General features: G+C 47.8%; 4 protein-coding genes across 4 annotated transcripts; 1 reads left to right on the top strand and 3 right to left on the bottom strand.

Moving 5' to 3' along the window:
• Nucleotides 1–280: 280 nt before the first annotated feature.
• On the top strand, nucleotides 281–2,950 carry N7495_004379 (SH3 domain protein; the record flags this gene model as incomplete). The annotated part of the gene is made up of 2 exons (XM_057207030.1): nucleotides 281–328; nucleotides 425–2,950. 2 exons carry the CDS (start codon nucleotides 281–283, stop codon nucleotides 2,948–2,950), a joined length of 2,574 nt encoding a protein of 857 aa, XP_057064710.1.
• Nucleotides 2,951–3,230: 280 nt separating this feature from the next.
• Nucleotides 3,231–4,674, bottom strand: N7495_004378 (annexin; the record flags this gene model as incomplete). Its single annotated transcript, XM_057207029.1, has 2 exons — nucleotides 3,231–4,579; nucleotides 4,629–4,674. 2 exons carry the CDS (start codon nucleotides 4,672–4,674, stop codon nucleotides 3,231–3,233), a joined length of 1,395 nt encoding a protein of 464 aa, XP_057064709.1.
• A 946-nt stretch (nucleotides 4,675–5,620) lies between these two features.
• Nucleotides 5,621–10,147, bottom strand: N7495_004377 (uncharacterized protein; the record flags this gene model as incomplete). Its single annotated transcript, XM_057207028.1, has 1 exon — nucleotides 5,621–10,147. The coding sequence occupies one exon, from the start codon at nucleotides 10,145–10,147 to the stop codon at nucleotides 5,621–5,623; it is 4,527 nt and encodes a 1,508-aa protein (XP_057064708.1).
• Nucleotides 10,148–12,529: 2,382 nt separating this feature from the next.
• Nucleotides 12,530–13,471, bottom strand: N7495_004376 (SAP domain-containing protein; the record flags this gene model as incomplete). The annotated part of the gene is made up of 1 exon (XM_057207027.1): nucleotides 12,530–13,471. The coding sequence occupies one exon, from the start codon at nucleotides 13,469–13,471 to the stop codon at nucleotides 12,530–12,532; it is 942 nt and encodes a 313-aa protein (XP_057064707.1).
• Between the last annotated feature and the right edge of the window lie 3,189 nt (nucleotides 13,472–16,660).

Below are 16,660 nucleotides of genomic sequence, written 5' to 3'. Positions count from 1 at the left end.
TATGACAAGCTCTCTATATTTCACCACCTTTGTATAACAGGTGAAATGAAAGTGCCTGATAAAAAATCATCCTCTAAAAGTCTTCATTTATACTCTATTCAAGTACGTGGGGAAAATGGCTGCCAAATTTAGAAGGCGGGATATCGCGGGCGATAAGAGTCCAGTGGAGTCAGAGAACCTTCCTCTTAATTCCACCATCTGACCTTGGGTCTAACTGTCACTCGTTCCCTGGTTCTGATCTAGGACTTTCTACCATCAAAAACACAACTAAGTACCGCTCATGTCAGGACCTGGGTTGATGGACGTCGAGAAGGAGCTCGCATGTTCAGTGAGTGTGCATAATTCCACTTCGATTGTCCTTCCATTCCTTATTCCTTCCCCTTGCGTAGTGGAGACTTAAGCTAACCCAATCTGCCTTATCAAGATATGCACCGAGCTCCTTTATCAACCCCTCACTCTCCTTAACTGTCTGCACACATATTGCGGATCATGCTTGAAAGACTGGTTCTCGGCGCAAGGTTCCCGCCAAGTACCCGCCGGGTCATCTAGATTCACCTGTCCATCCTGCCGCGCTGAAGTGCTCGATACTCGTCCAAATGCGACCGTTACCACATTGGTTGACATGGTGCTGGCCGCACAGCCAGACCGAGCCAGATCAGCCGAGGAAAAGGAGGAAATTGCTGTGCGCTACAAGCCTGGGGACCCAATATTTCCCCCGCCGCAGGCCGAGGAGGATAGCGGAGATGAAGAGGATCAAAGATTACTGGAGGAGATTCGGGATCTGAGTCTTCGTGAAAGCCAAACGAGTGCGAGACGGGAGACTCGTCGGGCTGGAGATTCGAGAATACGAGGAAGAAGTACTCAACCTGAGAGACCTGCAGATGATAGCCGACGACGAAGACGGGAAGGGGACACTGCACAGCGTGACGAAAATGCGCAGCGTTCTCGGCGAATCGAGCATCAGTCGAGCTTGCGATCCATACTCAGCTTGTCTTCGGAGGCGGAAACTATGCAGGATGAGATCTTGGAACAGATCCTTAAACAGATTATTGAGGAGGGCCTGTTGGATGATATTAACTTGGATGAGCTTGGACCTGCTCAGGAGGAGGAACTGAGTGAATTCATTGCGGATGCTTACCGCCGAAGACACATGCAGCAATCCAGCTCTCGTGGACAAGGCAGCGACCGTCAGAGACGATCGCAATCAGCTCGAAGACCGACTGAGACGACTATAACCGCCCGTGAGAACACAGGGAGACGACCACCTACGTCAAGACCTCATCTACTCGATCTGAATCAGTCAGCGAGTGGTAGACACGAGCGACGGAATTCGGAACAAGTCATTGAACGACGACGAACATCGCCTGTTCGGGTAAATCAGGTGTCAAACTCGGAGGATGATTTGCGGCTTGCTGTTCGAACATCCAGTGATATCACAACGGGGCGTCCTCGCAGCTCTGGCGCAGCACGGGCTCGAGAGTCATCCGGGCATCGACAGCGACGAGCAACGGAATCGGAACAAAACATCTCTGCGACGTGGTTGGCTGGAGGGAGAACAACGGGTCAATCTGCAACCAACTCACCAACACTGCAGGTTCCCAGCCCACCAGAAAGTTCGGCTCTACCGCTCTCATCTCCACTGATCCCGCCCAGATCTGAGAGACGGAGCAGACCCTCGTCCTCGCGATCGAACGCCCCTTCCTCAAGCCTTCAATTTATTGAACCCTCCATATCTTGCGACCGCTGCGGAGAAAGGAATATCCAATACGAATTACATAAGAAATGCTTCCAATGCAAGGATGGGAATTACCACATTTGTCTGAGATGCTACCGTAAAGGGCAATGCTGTCCCCAGTGGAAAGGGTTTGGTCCTTCAGCACAAGCAAGCTATAAGCGAATGCTAGAATCTTCAACCCACAATTCAGCACCAGTTCGTGAGAATGGCCATATTCTCCAGTCTTTCAAATTTCAGAGACCACCAGAAGCTGCCCAACTGACTGTGAATGGCGAAAGGCAAACTACTAGTGACAACCCAGCGCGGCGTCTAGAAGCCGGTCTCTTCTGTGACATTTGCCTTTCCTCGACAAACGAATGCTATTGGAAATGCAATCAATGCAACGAGGGTGACTGGGGCTTCTGTAACCGCTGTGTCAATCAGGGTCGATGCTGCACACACGCCCTCTTACCGATTCGACGCATTTCAGAAAATTCGGCATTTACACCATCCAACGCGGTCGAGCCAGCCATTGGCACAGTGACTGCCCCATATACGGAATCCTACAAGATCCTCTCATTCTCCACAAACTGCGATATCTGCACCTACCCAATCCCGGCCTCAACAACGCGTTTCCACTGTCTGAAATGCAACGACGGCGACTACGATGTATGTACAAACTGCTATCTCAAACTCGTTGCCACATCAAAGATCAGCAAAGAAAATGGACACCACGGTTGGCGCCGCTGTCTAGCCGGCCATCGCATGATAGTTGTTGGGTTTGAAGACCACGACGATGGCCAGCGGCGCGTCATAGTCCGAAAGCTTGTAGGCGGATGCGCCCTGAAAGACGAGCATCTGAGTCGCTTCCCAGATTCCTCTCCGGCTGTAAGCCCGGAATTAGGCGTTGGCGAGTGGAGCTGGACAGAAGGTCAAGAGCGTCGCAAAAAGACTACTCGTCTCCGAGGCCCCGAGCACGCGCTCTCGGAAGCGAATGCAGCACCTACTCCTCTTCGCCGCTTCCCACCTGATGGTGGCGTAGGTCTTACCGTTTATGCGCGGTGGGCTTGGTATCCGGAAGGAGAGGCCGCTCGCGAAGATGAACTGGCTTTTCCGCGCGGAGCAGATATAACCGAGGTGGAGAACATCAATAACGATTGGTTCTGGGGTTGCTATGCTGGTCGCACTGGACTATTCCCAGGTGCGCATGTATCCTTGGTGGTGTCTGAGCCATGAGTGAAGGGATGTGAATATCGATAGTTTGAATTATGTTTGCATGATTTATGATGCTCACGAAAACCATATGAATGTACTTTTCTGTTTACCAAAAGATTCTCGAATACAATATATGAGTTATAGTATGAGATTCAACCAAAAAGAAGAAGAAAAACGGGTATATCATTGTAATCTCTGTAGGCAAGAGAAGCACTATTAACTAACTACTGAATTTTAAACCGGATATCAAAAACCATAAGGAAGCGTCGAGAAAGAAAAAAAAAAAAGTCAAAAGCCAAAATCACTGCAACAGCGCAACCATCAACTTGCCATAATCACCAGAAGTCTCCCCACGCACCCGATCAATAAGATCCTTGCCATACCGATGTCGATAAGCACGCTTAACCTGATCTTTATGCGCCCGGTTCCAATGAGTCCGCACAACACGAATGACGAGCTTATCATCCTTAGTCCCCATTCCAGCCATGCATTCCTCAAGGAGGATAGCATCACGCATAGCAGGATCCGTAGCAGAACGAAGCATATGCAACAACGCATCCTCCATGTGGCCCGAGAAATGGCGCTCAATATGCTTTTCCAGAGCTGTGTGGTGACGAGCATGGAAAGCCTGGTCAATCGCGCGAAGTTCACCATCCGACGACCGTGCAAAGATACTGCAGACTTCATCAACGTTCGCGCGATGAATAGCATGTACATCAGCGTCGATAGTCTGTGGGATAATAGGCGTTGACTCTTCATGACGCGAGCCCCGCAGAACCATCTTGAACAGCGTAGCAGTCTTGAACGACAAATCGTCCTCGACATCCTTGCTAAGCGAGTGGTGGAAAGTGCGCTCGTATGTAGTTCGAATAGCAGACAGATCTGCATTTGACCTGCCGAGCAACACATCGTTCATAAGCCACTCTTTCGTCCCGAGGCCTTTGATCGACTCGTTCGCGCAGTTGACGTCATGCATGAGTGGGCCGTCGATCACGGCCAGCAGACCGTCACGCAGGTACCCGCCCGCTTCGGACTTGACATCTTTGTACAGATCGCGGCGGATGTGCTGCATGTATGCTGAGCGCACGGCCGCGACCTGGAGCGGGTCAAGGCGGGACAATACGGATATCAGGACCTTTTCGTCTGTGCCGAAGCCCTTCATTGCTTTCCGGAGGGCTTCTGCATCCGCACGGAAGTCTCCTGGTGCTATTTGGTTCGGTGCATAGCCGAGGGATGGCATTGAGGGCGTACCTATTGGCGGTGCGCCGTAGCCTGGGCCCTGTGGTGGGAAGCCCTGCGGTGGGAAGCCCTGTGGTGGGAGACCCTGTGGTGGGAGGCCCGGGTTGCCGAGGGGTGGGCCTGGAGGCGCGTAGCCGTGGGTTGGTGGGCCGGGGGGTTGGCCGTAGGGGGCGTGGTGAGGTGGTGGTTGGCCGTATTGGGGCTGTTGTGGGGGGCCGCCGTATGATTGTTGGTGAGCTGGCGCATGGTAGCCGGCTGGCGCGCCATGGTATCCGGCATTTTGCGGGGGAGGTTGGCCGAAATGGCCTTGTTGGGGTTGGTAGTGGCCCTGTGGAGGACCGGGGGGAGCACCGTAGCCTTGTTGGAGTGGGTATGGAGGCTGCTGAGGGTGCCCGTATGGGCCGTATTGCTCTGTGATATCGTTAGCTGTGGTCTGTATAGGGATTAATGGATGACCTACGAGGGGCACCGGGTGGGGGACCGGGTGGGGGACGTTGATAAGACATTATATGTTTAGCTGTAGGAGGTAAAAATTGGGGAAAGAGAGGTTAAGTAATAAAGTGAGAAGTAGTAAGAAGAAGTAAGCCTCGCCCCAAGAAATTGTGGCGCAGTAATATAGTGGGGTTGAGATCACAGCCTTGTGGATCTGTACTGACGTAGGATCGCGATCATAGTTACCCTAGAAATGAAAAAAAAAAAATGACTTGAGTTCTACATAAAAACGGAAATAAATTCATTCAAAGTAGAATACGAGGATAATTACCTGACTTTTACTAAGACCCCAAGTAACCCTAACCTCTCACAGAACTTATATAACTTCAAGTTATACGCTATTTGATGATTTAAGTGGAGAATCATAAAAAATACTCGTTCGATAGGTATTTATCATGTTCAAGTACTTCGTACAAGCCCCTCAGTGTTGCCAAGGGAATATTCACTATCACTAACCACAGTCCTATATATGATTTGACCAATACAGCCATATTTGGGGCAATATTCTATTTTTGATATTTTTTGCCTCTTGTCACTTCAATGTTCCATTTGTTCTTGATCTTTGAATATCGCATTTCTATTCTACAAATATCGTTGCCTATACGAAACATCCCTACTACATTCAAGACAGGTAGAACTTTGTAGTCTGATTATTTCCTTAACCCACTTAACAAACTTAACATATGATGTAATTTGATTATTCCTATATTAAAGACTCATGCATTGAAACCAAGTAGACCGCGAGGTCAATGTAGTATAACGCTCGCCAAAAATGCCACGAAACCGCCCAATCGAGAACATAAAAACCAAAGAAATAGCAATATAGAATTAGAAAAGACATATAAGGCTATGCAACAATTCAACCCGCAAATTTAATAAAGTCATGGTAGCTCATCAAGTAAAAATCATATAACATCGAATTGGTTCGTTCATCGTAGAAGTTGCAGTTAAAATTGATCATTACACGCTCGCAGTGCGCCGCTTGGGCTCACTGGGCTTCTGAGCGTAAGCGATAAGCATTCGGAAACCAGTTCCTTGCCTCTGGCATTCGCGGAGGATTCGCCGGTCATTCCACATTCTGTTGCTGTTGTCTTCGTCCGGGAGGACGGGGTCTTCGTAGCATTTCGTATACCACCAGCGACCGACGCGGGCGACGATCTTGGCAATTGACTCGTCGTTTGCTGCGGAGCGGGAGGGGTCTGAGAGGAGGTCTCCTAGTGAGACGTTGAAGATGTTTAGATCGTCTGGTGAGGATGGTTTGGTCTGGGAACCTGTCGTTGCGGTGACGGAGATGGTTGGAAGCGTAGATGCTATGGAAGTGGTGGTTGAAGCAGCTGCTGTTGGGGAGAGAGATGACGATGTTGTCGAGGATGATGACCGGAGTACCACTCCTACTACCGGGATGCAAACCATGCATCTGCGCAGATTGTCGAAGCCTTGCGTCCCGAGGAGACGCTGGATGCTGTCACTGCTTGGCTTGAGGCTAATGGCCGGGTCAGCGAGGCAGGTCATTTCTTTCAGGCGGCGGACTGCTCTTCCTGTGCGAACGCCCATGTTTACCATGTCTCTGTCCAGCAGACTGAGTTCAATGTACCCTCCTGTGCAGAGAACGCGCTTGCATTCCTGGATGAGATTGTTCTGGATTGACTCTGGACTGGCGGCCGGGAATCGCAGGACTGTGACGGCGAAAAAGTCCTTGGGGAAGGGGAGTGGATTCTGCAGGCTGGCATGGTAAAGAGTGTGGTGATTTGTTGGGGGTTGCCATGCTGCTGGATTGGAGATTTTGGTCGATGGCTGGCCACTCAGACTGTACACTTCTGCGTCTGGGTAGGTTAGAGAGCAGTAGAAAGACCAGTCGTCATTTTTGAGACCGTCAATGACAAGGATTCTTCGTGATCCTTCTTTGACGTGATTGTGTGCAGGACTGAAGAGCACTCGTCCAAAAGACAACCACCGACTAGTCATAAGGGATGCAGATCGCATATTAGTGCTCGTCACAGTGTCCCAGTCCCGCTCCGAGGAAGCAAAGCTAGATTTACGATCATCCAATGTTTTTTCTTTAGTGATGGAAGCAGGGGCAGGTGGGCTAAGGAGCTCCGACTGCTCTCGAGCGGTAGTTGGAGAAGCCTTTGGTATGTATGAGGAGCCGCTCAGTGCCTTGTCAATCGACTCGTGGTCGGCAATATTATTGCTGAAGAATGGCGGAATGGACGCATAAACAGAGGAATGCAGTGCAGGTGCTATCACGGAGCGGCGTAGGTGAACAGAAACATCACTATTGCGGTTTGACTTGTCTCCAGGGCCTGCCTGGAATATCAACCCGTCCTGTAAGGCCTTGCTTGCCGCTGTTGCAAGCTCGAATTTACCTTGATCATCTGCCTTTCCAGATCCGTTTTGCTTGTTTTTTGAATTTTCTGGAGAGAGAGTATCAATCAGATCATCATATTCCTTCCATATCTCATCTTCCATCGGTGCTGTGCCTTTGTTGGGTAAGACGGCAGTCACGGCTGCCACAGCCACTGTACTGCTCGATGACAGAGAGCTCGGTGAGAAATGGAGAAACTCATGGCTAGAATATGGTCCGGCCAGAAAATCCAAGGCACTGACTTGTTCAGGGGCACTAAAGGTCTGACTTGGATTATAGCTCCAGTCTGGTGCGTTGCTGAATGGGTTGGCAATAGGATGATGCAAGGATACTTCACCGGTAGACTGTCCTTTGAAATTACATGTATCCAAAGTAACAGGGGATTCTGCATTAAAAGGCCGGGAAAACGATTGCATAGTCGGCTTGTGCTGTCTGTCACGTCTCGACACAACCTGAGGTATGCGACCCACAGAGGCTAGTCGTCTTGGACGCTGTGCCTCAACACTAGACTCAGTCTCACTCATCATATTGTGATTATACAATTTCACTTTTGGAGAGCGTCGATTATGGGTCTCGAAGTCGCCATACATCTTTGGTGGTGATGGTAACAATATCGACTGTTGCTTTTTTCTGATATTCAGGCCACTTGGAATGTCTGTAATTTTTAAGGCTTCTTCTTCTTCTGTCAGCGGTGAGTCATCCAATGTATCCAGAATCTCATCAAACTCGTCAGAGTCGATATCCACAAGTGCGTAGTGTGCAATATGGCGTTTTTTCAGGACAGGTGTAATTGCAGCATGAAGCTTGGAAGTTTCTGGTGCAGGATCGGGGGAGCTCGCAACAGGCACTTTAGGCTCTTCGGTGCGAGTCTTTTGGAATATATTCCAGCGAGAAGATTTCGCTTTCTTAGCATGCTGGATATCCTTCTTTGGTGATTCTTGTGGCACAGTGATCGGATTCTGACTCGGCATTGAAGACTTCGGCACAGTGGCCTCAGCACTGTCAATGAGTCCATTTCTCCTGTCCTTTGGCACCGGCATGCGAGATTTCCAAGGTTGTGAAACATCTTGAGCCACTTGGTTTCTTTCCGGGCTTCTACTCTGCGTCAATACCAATGGTGTTGAATCAGCCTCGCTCAAAGTCCCCGTGGAGCTTCCTCCCAATGAATCGGTTGATTGACCCATAAAAGAACTGAGTGGAGTTGTATGAAGTACGCCCGAAGAGGCAACACTTTGACTACTTATGCTTTGCTCGCTTTGAGTTCCTGAAAGCGAAACACCATCCATTCCCCCTCCGTTGATCACAACAGGTTCCAGGCGACTCATTAGGAAGTCGTCCAGATTTAGCTCTGGCCGACTAGTCATGCTTTCCTTGCTGCTGGATATCGATCGCGATGTGCTTCTTGTTGTGCTTGTAGAGCTAGTCCGAACAGCATTGCCGTTGCTTGCACTCGCTTTCCTGCCACGCTGGGCATACTTCCCGTATCCTTCATGACCAGTCCCTGCTGTCGGCCCCTTTCGCGCTGACCGACTCTGTTCTGCAGCGTAGTCTTCTAAGTCTGCCTTGGACCTCTTTGGAAAAATCCCAAAACGCTTTGATGCAGTCGCTGTCTTCTTCGGCTCGACTTTTTCTCTCGATAGCTCTCTAGTCACGACCCGAGGTCCTTTTCGACCCAATACCGGAGATGTGTCGCGTGAAGGAATTCTAGACAAATCCTTAGAGCGTAAGGAGTCCATTGAAGCTTTTGCAGATTGACTTGGGATCGGATTTGCTTGGATAACAATCCGGGCCCTCTCTGTGGACTCGCGCCTTTTGTGGCCTGTCGATCGGATAAAGTGAAGATTGCTTTGGATAACAGGGGACGCCTCCAGCTCTAAGTTATCGGTGCCTTGTCTGCTCGGCCGTGGTGGTGGAGTCATAGGTACAGTAGACTCGTTTGTTATCCTTTGTGAATTGAAAACTTCTCGTTCGGCCTGCTCTACTTCTTTTCTGGCCTTTTCAACATCGATGTCGGAGTTATTTGATGGACCAGCTCCTTTGGGAGGGCTGAAATTCACTGATGACTTCCTTGGAGGTGGGCTGCGAGCTGGGCCATGATAATGGGCCGGGACTTTTGTCACACTTGGTTTTCGCAGGACAGAAGTGGTTGTGCTTGATCCATATCCAAGTGATCTTTGCGGAAATGCAGCTCTTTGTGTCCTCAGTTCTGATCGCTCACTTTGGGCACTTTGGGGGCTGGAAAGAGCTTGTTGGGGAGATATAAACGGCAGTTTCATCTGAGGTGAGCTAGGCTGCCTTGGACGCCCAATCTTAGATGGCAACATGATACTTGGGGAGTAAGATGACAATGAGGTCGGTGTCGAGCCGCGGCTCCACATCCCCGGAGACTCGGAGTACCTCGTTGAGGGACTACTAGCGAGCGGATACAAAGATAATGGATTCATTCTATTTTCAACCACAGTGCGAAGACTGGCAAGCTCTGCTGGCTCGTGTGTTTTTGGCGTTTCCACTGCACTGTGTTCTGTCCTGCTGCTTGAATTATTGGAAGATGCAGACGTCGAAGGCCCAGCTGAGTGTGATAACTCTGGGGTGGCTTGCATCCTAAACTCCTTCATATCGTGAACTGAAGCAGGCTGTGGAATCACCAAGCTAAGTTTTTGAGACTGTGCTGAGTCCAAGTGCTTGCCTATTGTCGGGGCTTTTCTGCGAAGGACATTGCGAGTCTGCTTGGCAGGGAGAGCGTGATGTCTCGGTGCTAATTCAGGTGGATTAATAATATCAGACGCTGATAAAGACGTCGGTATGATCTGCACTGGAGTCTTGTATTTGACACCTGGGGTTCGAGATAATGGCGACGTTATACCAGTAGTATTTGGACGCGGTAGCAACGATTGTCGTCTTGATTGGCTAGAAGATGCTTCAGGTTGACTATTATCTTCAACCGCCGATAGAGGTGAGCCCCGACTGCTTCTTGAATTGTTATTGATTGGCCTGGCAAGTTGCAATCGGGGCAATCGAGGGGCAAATATAATGTCGCTGGTAAGCCCAGGATGCGACGCATCTGACTGCCGGGAAAAGGAAACATTCGGTGGTATGCGAGGCCCTGGATTGTACGACGACATTGAGCGACGCTGACTTAAGCCTCCAGCTCCACACTTGGGCGCTGGAATTTATTGATGGGTACATGTGCTGAAAAGAATGATCCATGTTAGCAATGAGCCTTGGAAGTATACAGATCCATATTGTATACCTCAATCTGGGCGATGGGGAAACCCTAACATTTCCCCGATCCAATTGAAGCGAGTATAGGAGATCAATAAAAAGAGAGCATGAAAACTTACAATTTTAAGACATTAATTAAGTCGAAGGATATCCGATCTGGAGATATAGGGTGTATAAATGTACAGCCCTAACACCCGAGATTGCAGAAATGAGGTATAAGTGAAGTAGCTATTAAAAGATAAGTACTAAGTCATTCAGTTTCAGTATAGAATAGAATATCATCGGACATTTTCACTGCAATTATAAACAAATGTCAGATTGAAATAGACAGAAGCTGCAGGTGCTTCGCCACAGTATGGAGCAATGTGGCGCCGTCTAAGTAAAGATTCCACTAAATCTCGGCCACGTCGAACTTCGAAGATCTGGTAAAGTGAAGATTCAAATAACGGTTAAGAAAAGATGATTCAGATTCAAACAGTTAGAAAAAAGACTCAAGATTCAAAAAAAAAAAATGAAATCAGGGATAAATGTCACCGGACTTTTTGTATGCTGACGCGGAATTTCCCCTCAATGTGGGGGGCAAAGAGGGATACTGTCGGTACGCATTATATGTGCGATGTACGGCAGCGCCGGTACGAAATCAGGGGAGTAAAAAGTATGATTTATCATTGGTGCATGTGAGGCTTAATCTGTGATTAGTCGAGGCGGCGCTACTGGGGGACCTGTAAGAAGAATCTGCTGTGCCGGCCATTAGAGCCAAAGTACGTACTATCACAAATAACAGTAGCATGGTAGAAAAAAAAAGGGAAAAAGGTGCGCACGGAAGCCCGCATCGCATGGCTGTAACATTCAAAACTTTGATGATTAAAACCCGGTCCACTCAAGACAAATTCCCACCAAGAGGTGTTGGTGAGACCTAGTAAACGAGTCGACAAGGGTCCTGGTCGAATGGGCTCATCCGCGTCTTCCTGCTTGGTGGGCAAATCCTTCGGGTATATAACCGATATGCAACTAGAGGTACAAGCTGAAACTATTTGGATATGCGCTCACTAGGCCTGGTCAGGGTCTCTTTCTGCATCTGCGTTTGCGTTGCCTCGTTGACAACTCATCGACCGGGGAGGCCGAATCCGATCTAACGGCATCATCGATCTGTCCCCAGGAAATGAAACATGCTTTTTTTCTTGTGCACAGTAGCTCTGCATTCAAACTTTGAAAGCTGACAGGGCCATTGCTTCGAAGCCGGAGAATTTCTCAACGTGCTCATTCCCCCGGGGTGAGTTGCAGGGAATAGTAGGACTGTGCAGGTACAAAAATACCAAAACTGCCCACTCGTGCTTCAAGATAACGTGACACGTTGTCACGCTATAGATCAGACAGTCAATCCCCAGTTCGTTGAGGATGATCTAAGGAGCTGTATAGCCGTTTTTCAGAGTCTGGAACAGCATAGACCGTTGAAGTGTTGACAAGTCTGACGATCAAGAAAGATGAGTGCTCGTAGCTCGGATAGTCCCATGCATCGGATCTCTTTCTGGAATCAGCATACTTGACTGAAATCCGGTTGACTAGTAGAGACTAGAATCTGAATAACCAGTGAAGCTCGAGGCAAAGCCTAGACTAGAGCCCGGGAATTTGGAATCGCCTTCCCCGTCGTGGAGACCAAGTGGCGCTGGTGATGATCCACCAAACGGCCCAGCAATGACCGTGCTGACTGAGTGAATGACCTAGTTAGCCGCCCTCCTTTCAGTCTCGAGAGCCATTACTTATTTAGAAATAAGTGTGTTCTGGCTTCGGATTCGTCGATCTAAGTGGAGACAGCGGTAAAAGGAACAATGCCTAGAGTTCGTGAGCCTGGATGGCGTTTGTAGGCTTGAATCATTGCGCGTTTGCTGAGGTCTTCCAAGAGTTCAAGAGTCCAATGCCGAGACTAAAGCATCTTTTTCGGTAAAGCAGTGGGTTTGTCGATCCCCTAATACGGCGATCTAGAGGGGAGGGTCAAGGTGAAAGGGCTGTCCTGACCCGGCACTGGTCAGTAACAACGCTGCAGGAACCAGAGGCTAATGCAATATTCAGCTCGCCTACTCAGCCTTTTGTAGAACTTGCTCGCGATATTCAAAATTCTGATAGCACCGATACAGTAATCATGCAAAATAATTACAATACTTATTCCTCTGCTAGTCTTGTCTACTACGTAAGTTGTAGAAAAATTAAATCAAATTCAAGGGTTATTCCTGATTAAACGCCATGTGTAAAAGAAAAGGTTTCCGGATAGCGAGAACAGTGAACTAAGTAGCAGTAGCAAAGCGCTTCTTGCGAGCCTCCATCGCCGAAGTATCCTTCTCACTCCAGTTTGGCTTCTGTACTCCGCCCTGGACCTTGTTACCAGCTCCGGCGGTACGGTTCTGGTTCTGGTTGCCGCGGTTTGGACCGTTGGATCGCTGACCGCCGCTGCCGTTGCCATGGCGGCCCTGGTTCTGGCTCTGGTTTTGGTTGCCATTACCACGCTGGTGACGGCGGCCCAGATTTGGACGCTTGCCTCCAGGGCCCGGGCGGTCGGTACGGACGCGCTTGCCATTGTTGTTGCGCTGAGTTTCGCTGGAGAGAGCTTCATCGAGACCCTTGACACCGACACTGGTCTTAGTGCTATCACTGACCTCAGGCGCACCAGTAGAGAAGCGCTTGGCGCGTAGAACAGCCTTCTCGGCCTCCTTCAAAGCAGTCGCGGAGTCTTCAACGGTTCCAAATTTCTCGGCGCGGGCCTTGCGCTTGCGCAGCTCTTCCTCCAGCTCAGTGGCAGGAAGTCCACGAGTGTAATCGACTGCGGGCTTCTTCTCAGCTTCAATGGGAGCGGTCTCGGTAGTTTCAGCGGGGGCAGCCTCGGTCTCAGCGGCGGCAGTTGTGGCAGGAGCGTCTGCGGGTTTCTCGGCGGACACAGCAACGGGTTCGGTCACGACAGACTTGTCAGCGGCGATAGAGTTTGTACCCTCACTAGGTGCTGCCACAGTGACTGTCTCAGTCTCAGCAGGTTCATCGTCGTCCCAGTCGATGACATCTTCGGTGTTGTCAGCGGGCTTAGTGGCCTCAGCGGAAGCTGGGGCCGAGCTCTTGTCATCGTCTTGCTGGAGGCGGGCGACCAAATCGGCTTTCTTGCCAGTGTGAGGCAGTGAGCGAGCCTTTAGGACCTCGACCAAATCAGCGTTGGTCTTTTTGCTGTAATCGGTAGCCATTGTGAAAGTATTGAAGTTGAAAGGTGAGACTGGAGAAAGTAGTTGGAGGTGACAGGTGCGGAAAGAGCGAGCGTGGAAGGAGCGAGAGGCAGGTTTGGTGGTCAAAAAATGAGGGGTATCAATTGAAAATCGTGCGACGTTCTGTGGCGATTATTTTTAAGAATAAATAAGAGAATATATGGACGCTGTGGTTAATGAGGTAGTTTGTACGCGACCTGCCAGATCGCGCGCGGGTTCTCTCGTCACGTGGAACGACATCCGATGTCATATCAACGATGATGTCGGCGCAGATACTACGCTTCCTCAACGTCCAAATTTTGGAAATAGGTTGATATATTGAAGAGAGTATTTGAAGATAATCTGAAAACTGGGAGCCAGGAAATTATAACGGAAACTACCTAGATATCGACTTCACTTATGTGTACATGCATGCACCTCCAGTAGTTCATGAATTCTGTCACATCCCATATATATATATATGATATTTCTAACCAAACAGTCTAATTAAATCATTATAAAATCCGCCATGCATCATAGATATCTTCAATTGCTAGTATAATGACTAGATGTGTGCTAGCTATCTAATAGTCTAATATTTATTGTAATATCCCTAGCTGCTTTCACAGAAGCTATTCTACGCGGCATGCTCCAAATCAGGCTATCGACTACATTTTGATCAATCTCTCTCCATGCCTGTCTCATTAGACCATGAAATTCAGTCCATGTAGCCTTTGATGAACTGGCTTGCCGGACATCTGGTCTGATTTTTTATATCTGGCGTTTTAAAAAAGTCAATAGCGCTGAAATCGACTACAGTGGCCATTCCATTACTTCTATTCAATGAATTTCATTGATTTCTTATGAGATAGCAGCTTTATCCATAGTAGAATCATCTTGCTAAAACATCCTCCCAGGCTCATAGATAGATAGAAGGCCTTCTTCAAGACTATCAAGGTATGAGTTAGCGGCGTGGCGAGCAGATTCATTTCTCTCCAAAATTATGAGCTCAGAGTTCGCCCATCAATCCAGATAGCCGCATATACCATCTAGAAGATATTTCTACTTTCTAGAAACCCTTGATTGACTAGATCTTAGCGATAGGCTCTCTAATGAAGCGAAAACCATATTGAGTGCTGTTATTAGAACGTCGTTAGACATTCGTCGGAAACATAATTGTATCCTACGCTTGGAAATGTCGATATTTTCGGCAAAATTCACGACAATGTCTAGCAACTAGGTTATTTATAAGGATTCTCTACTTAGATTTTCACTTTTTAAGCTTATATCCTAAAATAACTCTCCGAATAGTTCTTGGATGGAAGCCAAAATCACATGTGGTTTAGACATTTTTAATTCCAGAATTCGATGCTTACACAACTGCTCGGGTATTCTCTGATAGGCGAGTATTTTTGTGCGTCGATTTTCACTGATAATATAGCCAAATTGACGCAGTGGTGGATTTTTGAATTTTAAAAAGTGGTGAGTGATGAAAAAATTTAAACAGCGAGACAAAACTTATGAACCACTAAAAGACCTAGACTAGTACCGGGAAGGATATAGCTCTTGAAATAATAGGAAACTGGCCACAGAGGATCATTCTTGAACATTAGCACTATCCACATGCCTTTATATTTCTATTTCTCTTTACTGAGGTCCTCTACTATCATAAGGGGCCTACCTAGGTATTTACTCAGTACTGTGGCTTATCACTATATTCCGCATCTCCTGATGCACCTCTATGGCTTCTCAACCTTGGAAGACCTCATCACACACCCTGATACACGTATATGAGTCTCAATAGAAATATTATCAAGGCGAACTCTTAACAGCTATCCGCTCAAGACCATGCTACCATACTATATGAATCGTCTTCAACATGGAGAGAATAGGCGCCAAGAGTTTCTATATCTACGACATGGCCGTGAGATCGTCGAAAATGGGCAAGTCACAGAAAAGAAGCAAAAATATGATAAAAGAGACTGGGTTTGATCATTCAACCAATCATGAAGCTGTCAAGCTTGTTTCTGATGTTTCTGACCTGCTATCACTCTCCCACTCCTTTTCTTTCTTGATCCCTATCTTCCATCTAGTTATCTTAGCTGGTATGGATTCTGTTTCTGAAGATCGGGCTAATGAGCGTGTTGGCTTAAGAGACACGTACATTCAAGCTGTGAGATGCCTCATTGGTGAATTACTCTCCCCTAGGAACGACCGTCAGATATACTTCCACTGCCAATATCTTCCCAGCGAGGGCAAACCAAATACAGTAGATATGCTCTACAGCGTCTAACACAAAAGGGAGAGATAGAAATTAAGAGTCATTGGAGACAACGCTAATGAAAAATCCTAATGTTAGGGACGAAAGCTCCTTGATCGCTCACTTGAATTAGTAAGTTTGCGGGGCGGGTATTCCTATTACCATATCTGGGCAAAACACAAGTTATTAGAAGACCAGACAACTCGTTCGCATGTACTACTTATAACTTGATCTGGTGCAGAGGCGAAGGAAGACGAATTGCTCTTCGTGAGATAACATATATTGTACTGGCAATCCGAAATCACATAAGCCAGGAGGAATTTGAGAAGATGTCACTCTTCTCGGTATATATAGTTAAACGGTTCACTCCAGGCCAGTCTCTCCAACTTCGTGTATGCTTACATTATAATTATGAACTTTATAGGTGTTGGAATATGGAACAAAGCAGTCATGTGATCAAATTGTTACTATATAATAGATAGCAAACTAAGAATGAAAACCAGACTTTACAACCACTTCAAAGGACACACAGATATCATAGGGGCGTAAAGCTTTACCTGTGATAGGTGTCAGAAGTGGGCGTTAGCCTCATCACCTTTATCGAATAGCTATTCCACACTTGATACAGGTGTACCGACAATAGGTGCTCTTTGTTTCATTTCTTTGCCCACTATATGGCATCTATGACGTTCCAAGCTCAGCAATTCCGTTTTCTTTGGAATTCTGGCATCGCCTATCTTTAGCTTTCACCGTAAGGCCGAGGCCAAGTCGAAGGATTTTTTAGTGTTTTCCTTTGTTACCACTACTACGACCCGCGAGATGCCTGGAATATTAATTTTCAAACGACAACACCAGAGAGGATATAAGCCTTCCTAGAAGAAGTAGTATCACCATTCAACTTAAAATACCTATTAATAACATCTTAATAATGT

The sequence above is a fragment of the Penicillium taxi genome, assembly GCF_028828555.1.
Source record: "Penicillium taxi strain IBT 34144 chromosome Unknown utg000003l_segment0_segment0, whole genome shotgun sequence".
In the NCBI taxonomy this organism is placed as follows: Eukaryota; Fungi; Ascomycota; class Eurotiomycetes; order Eurotiales; family Aspergillaceae; genus Penicillium; species Penicillium taxi.
This window is presented reverse-complemented; position numbering and strand designations above follow the sequence as displayed.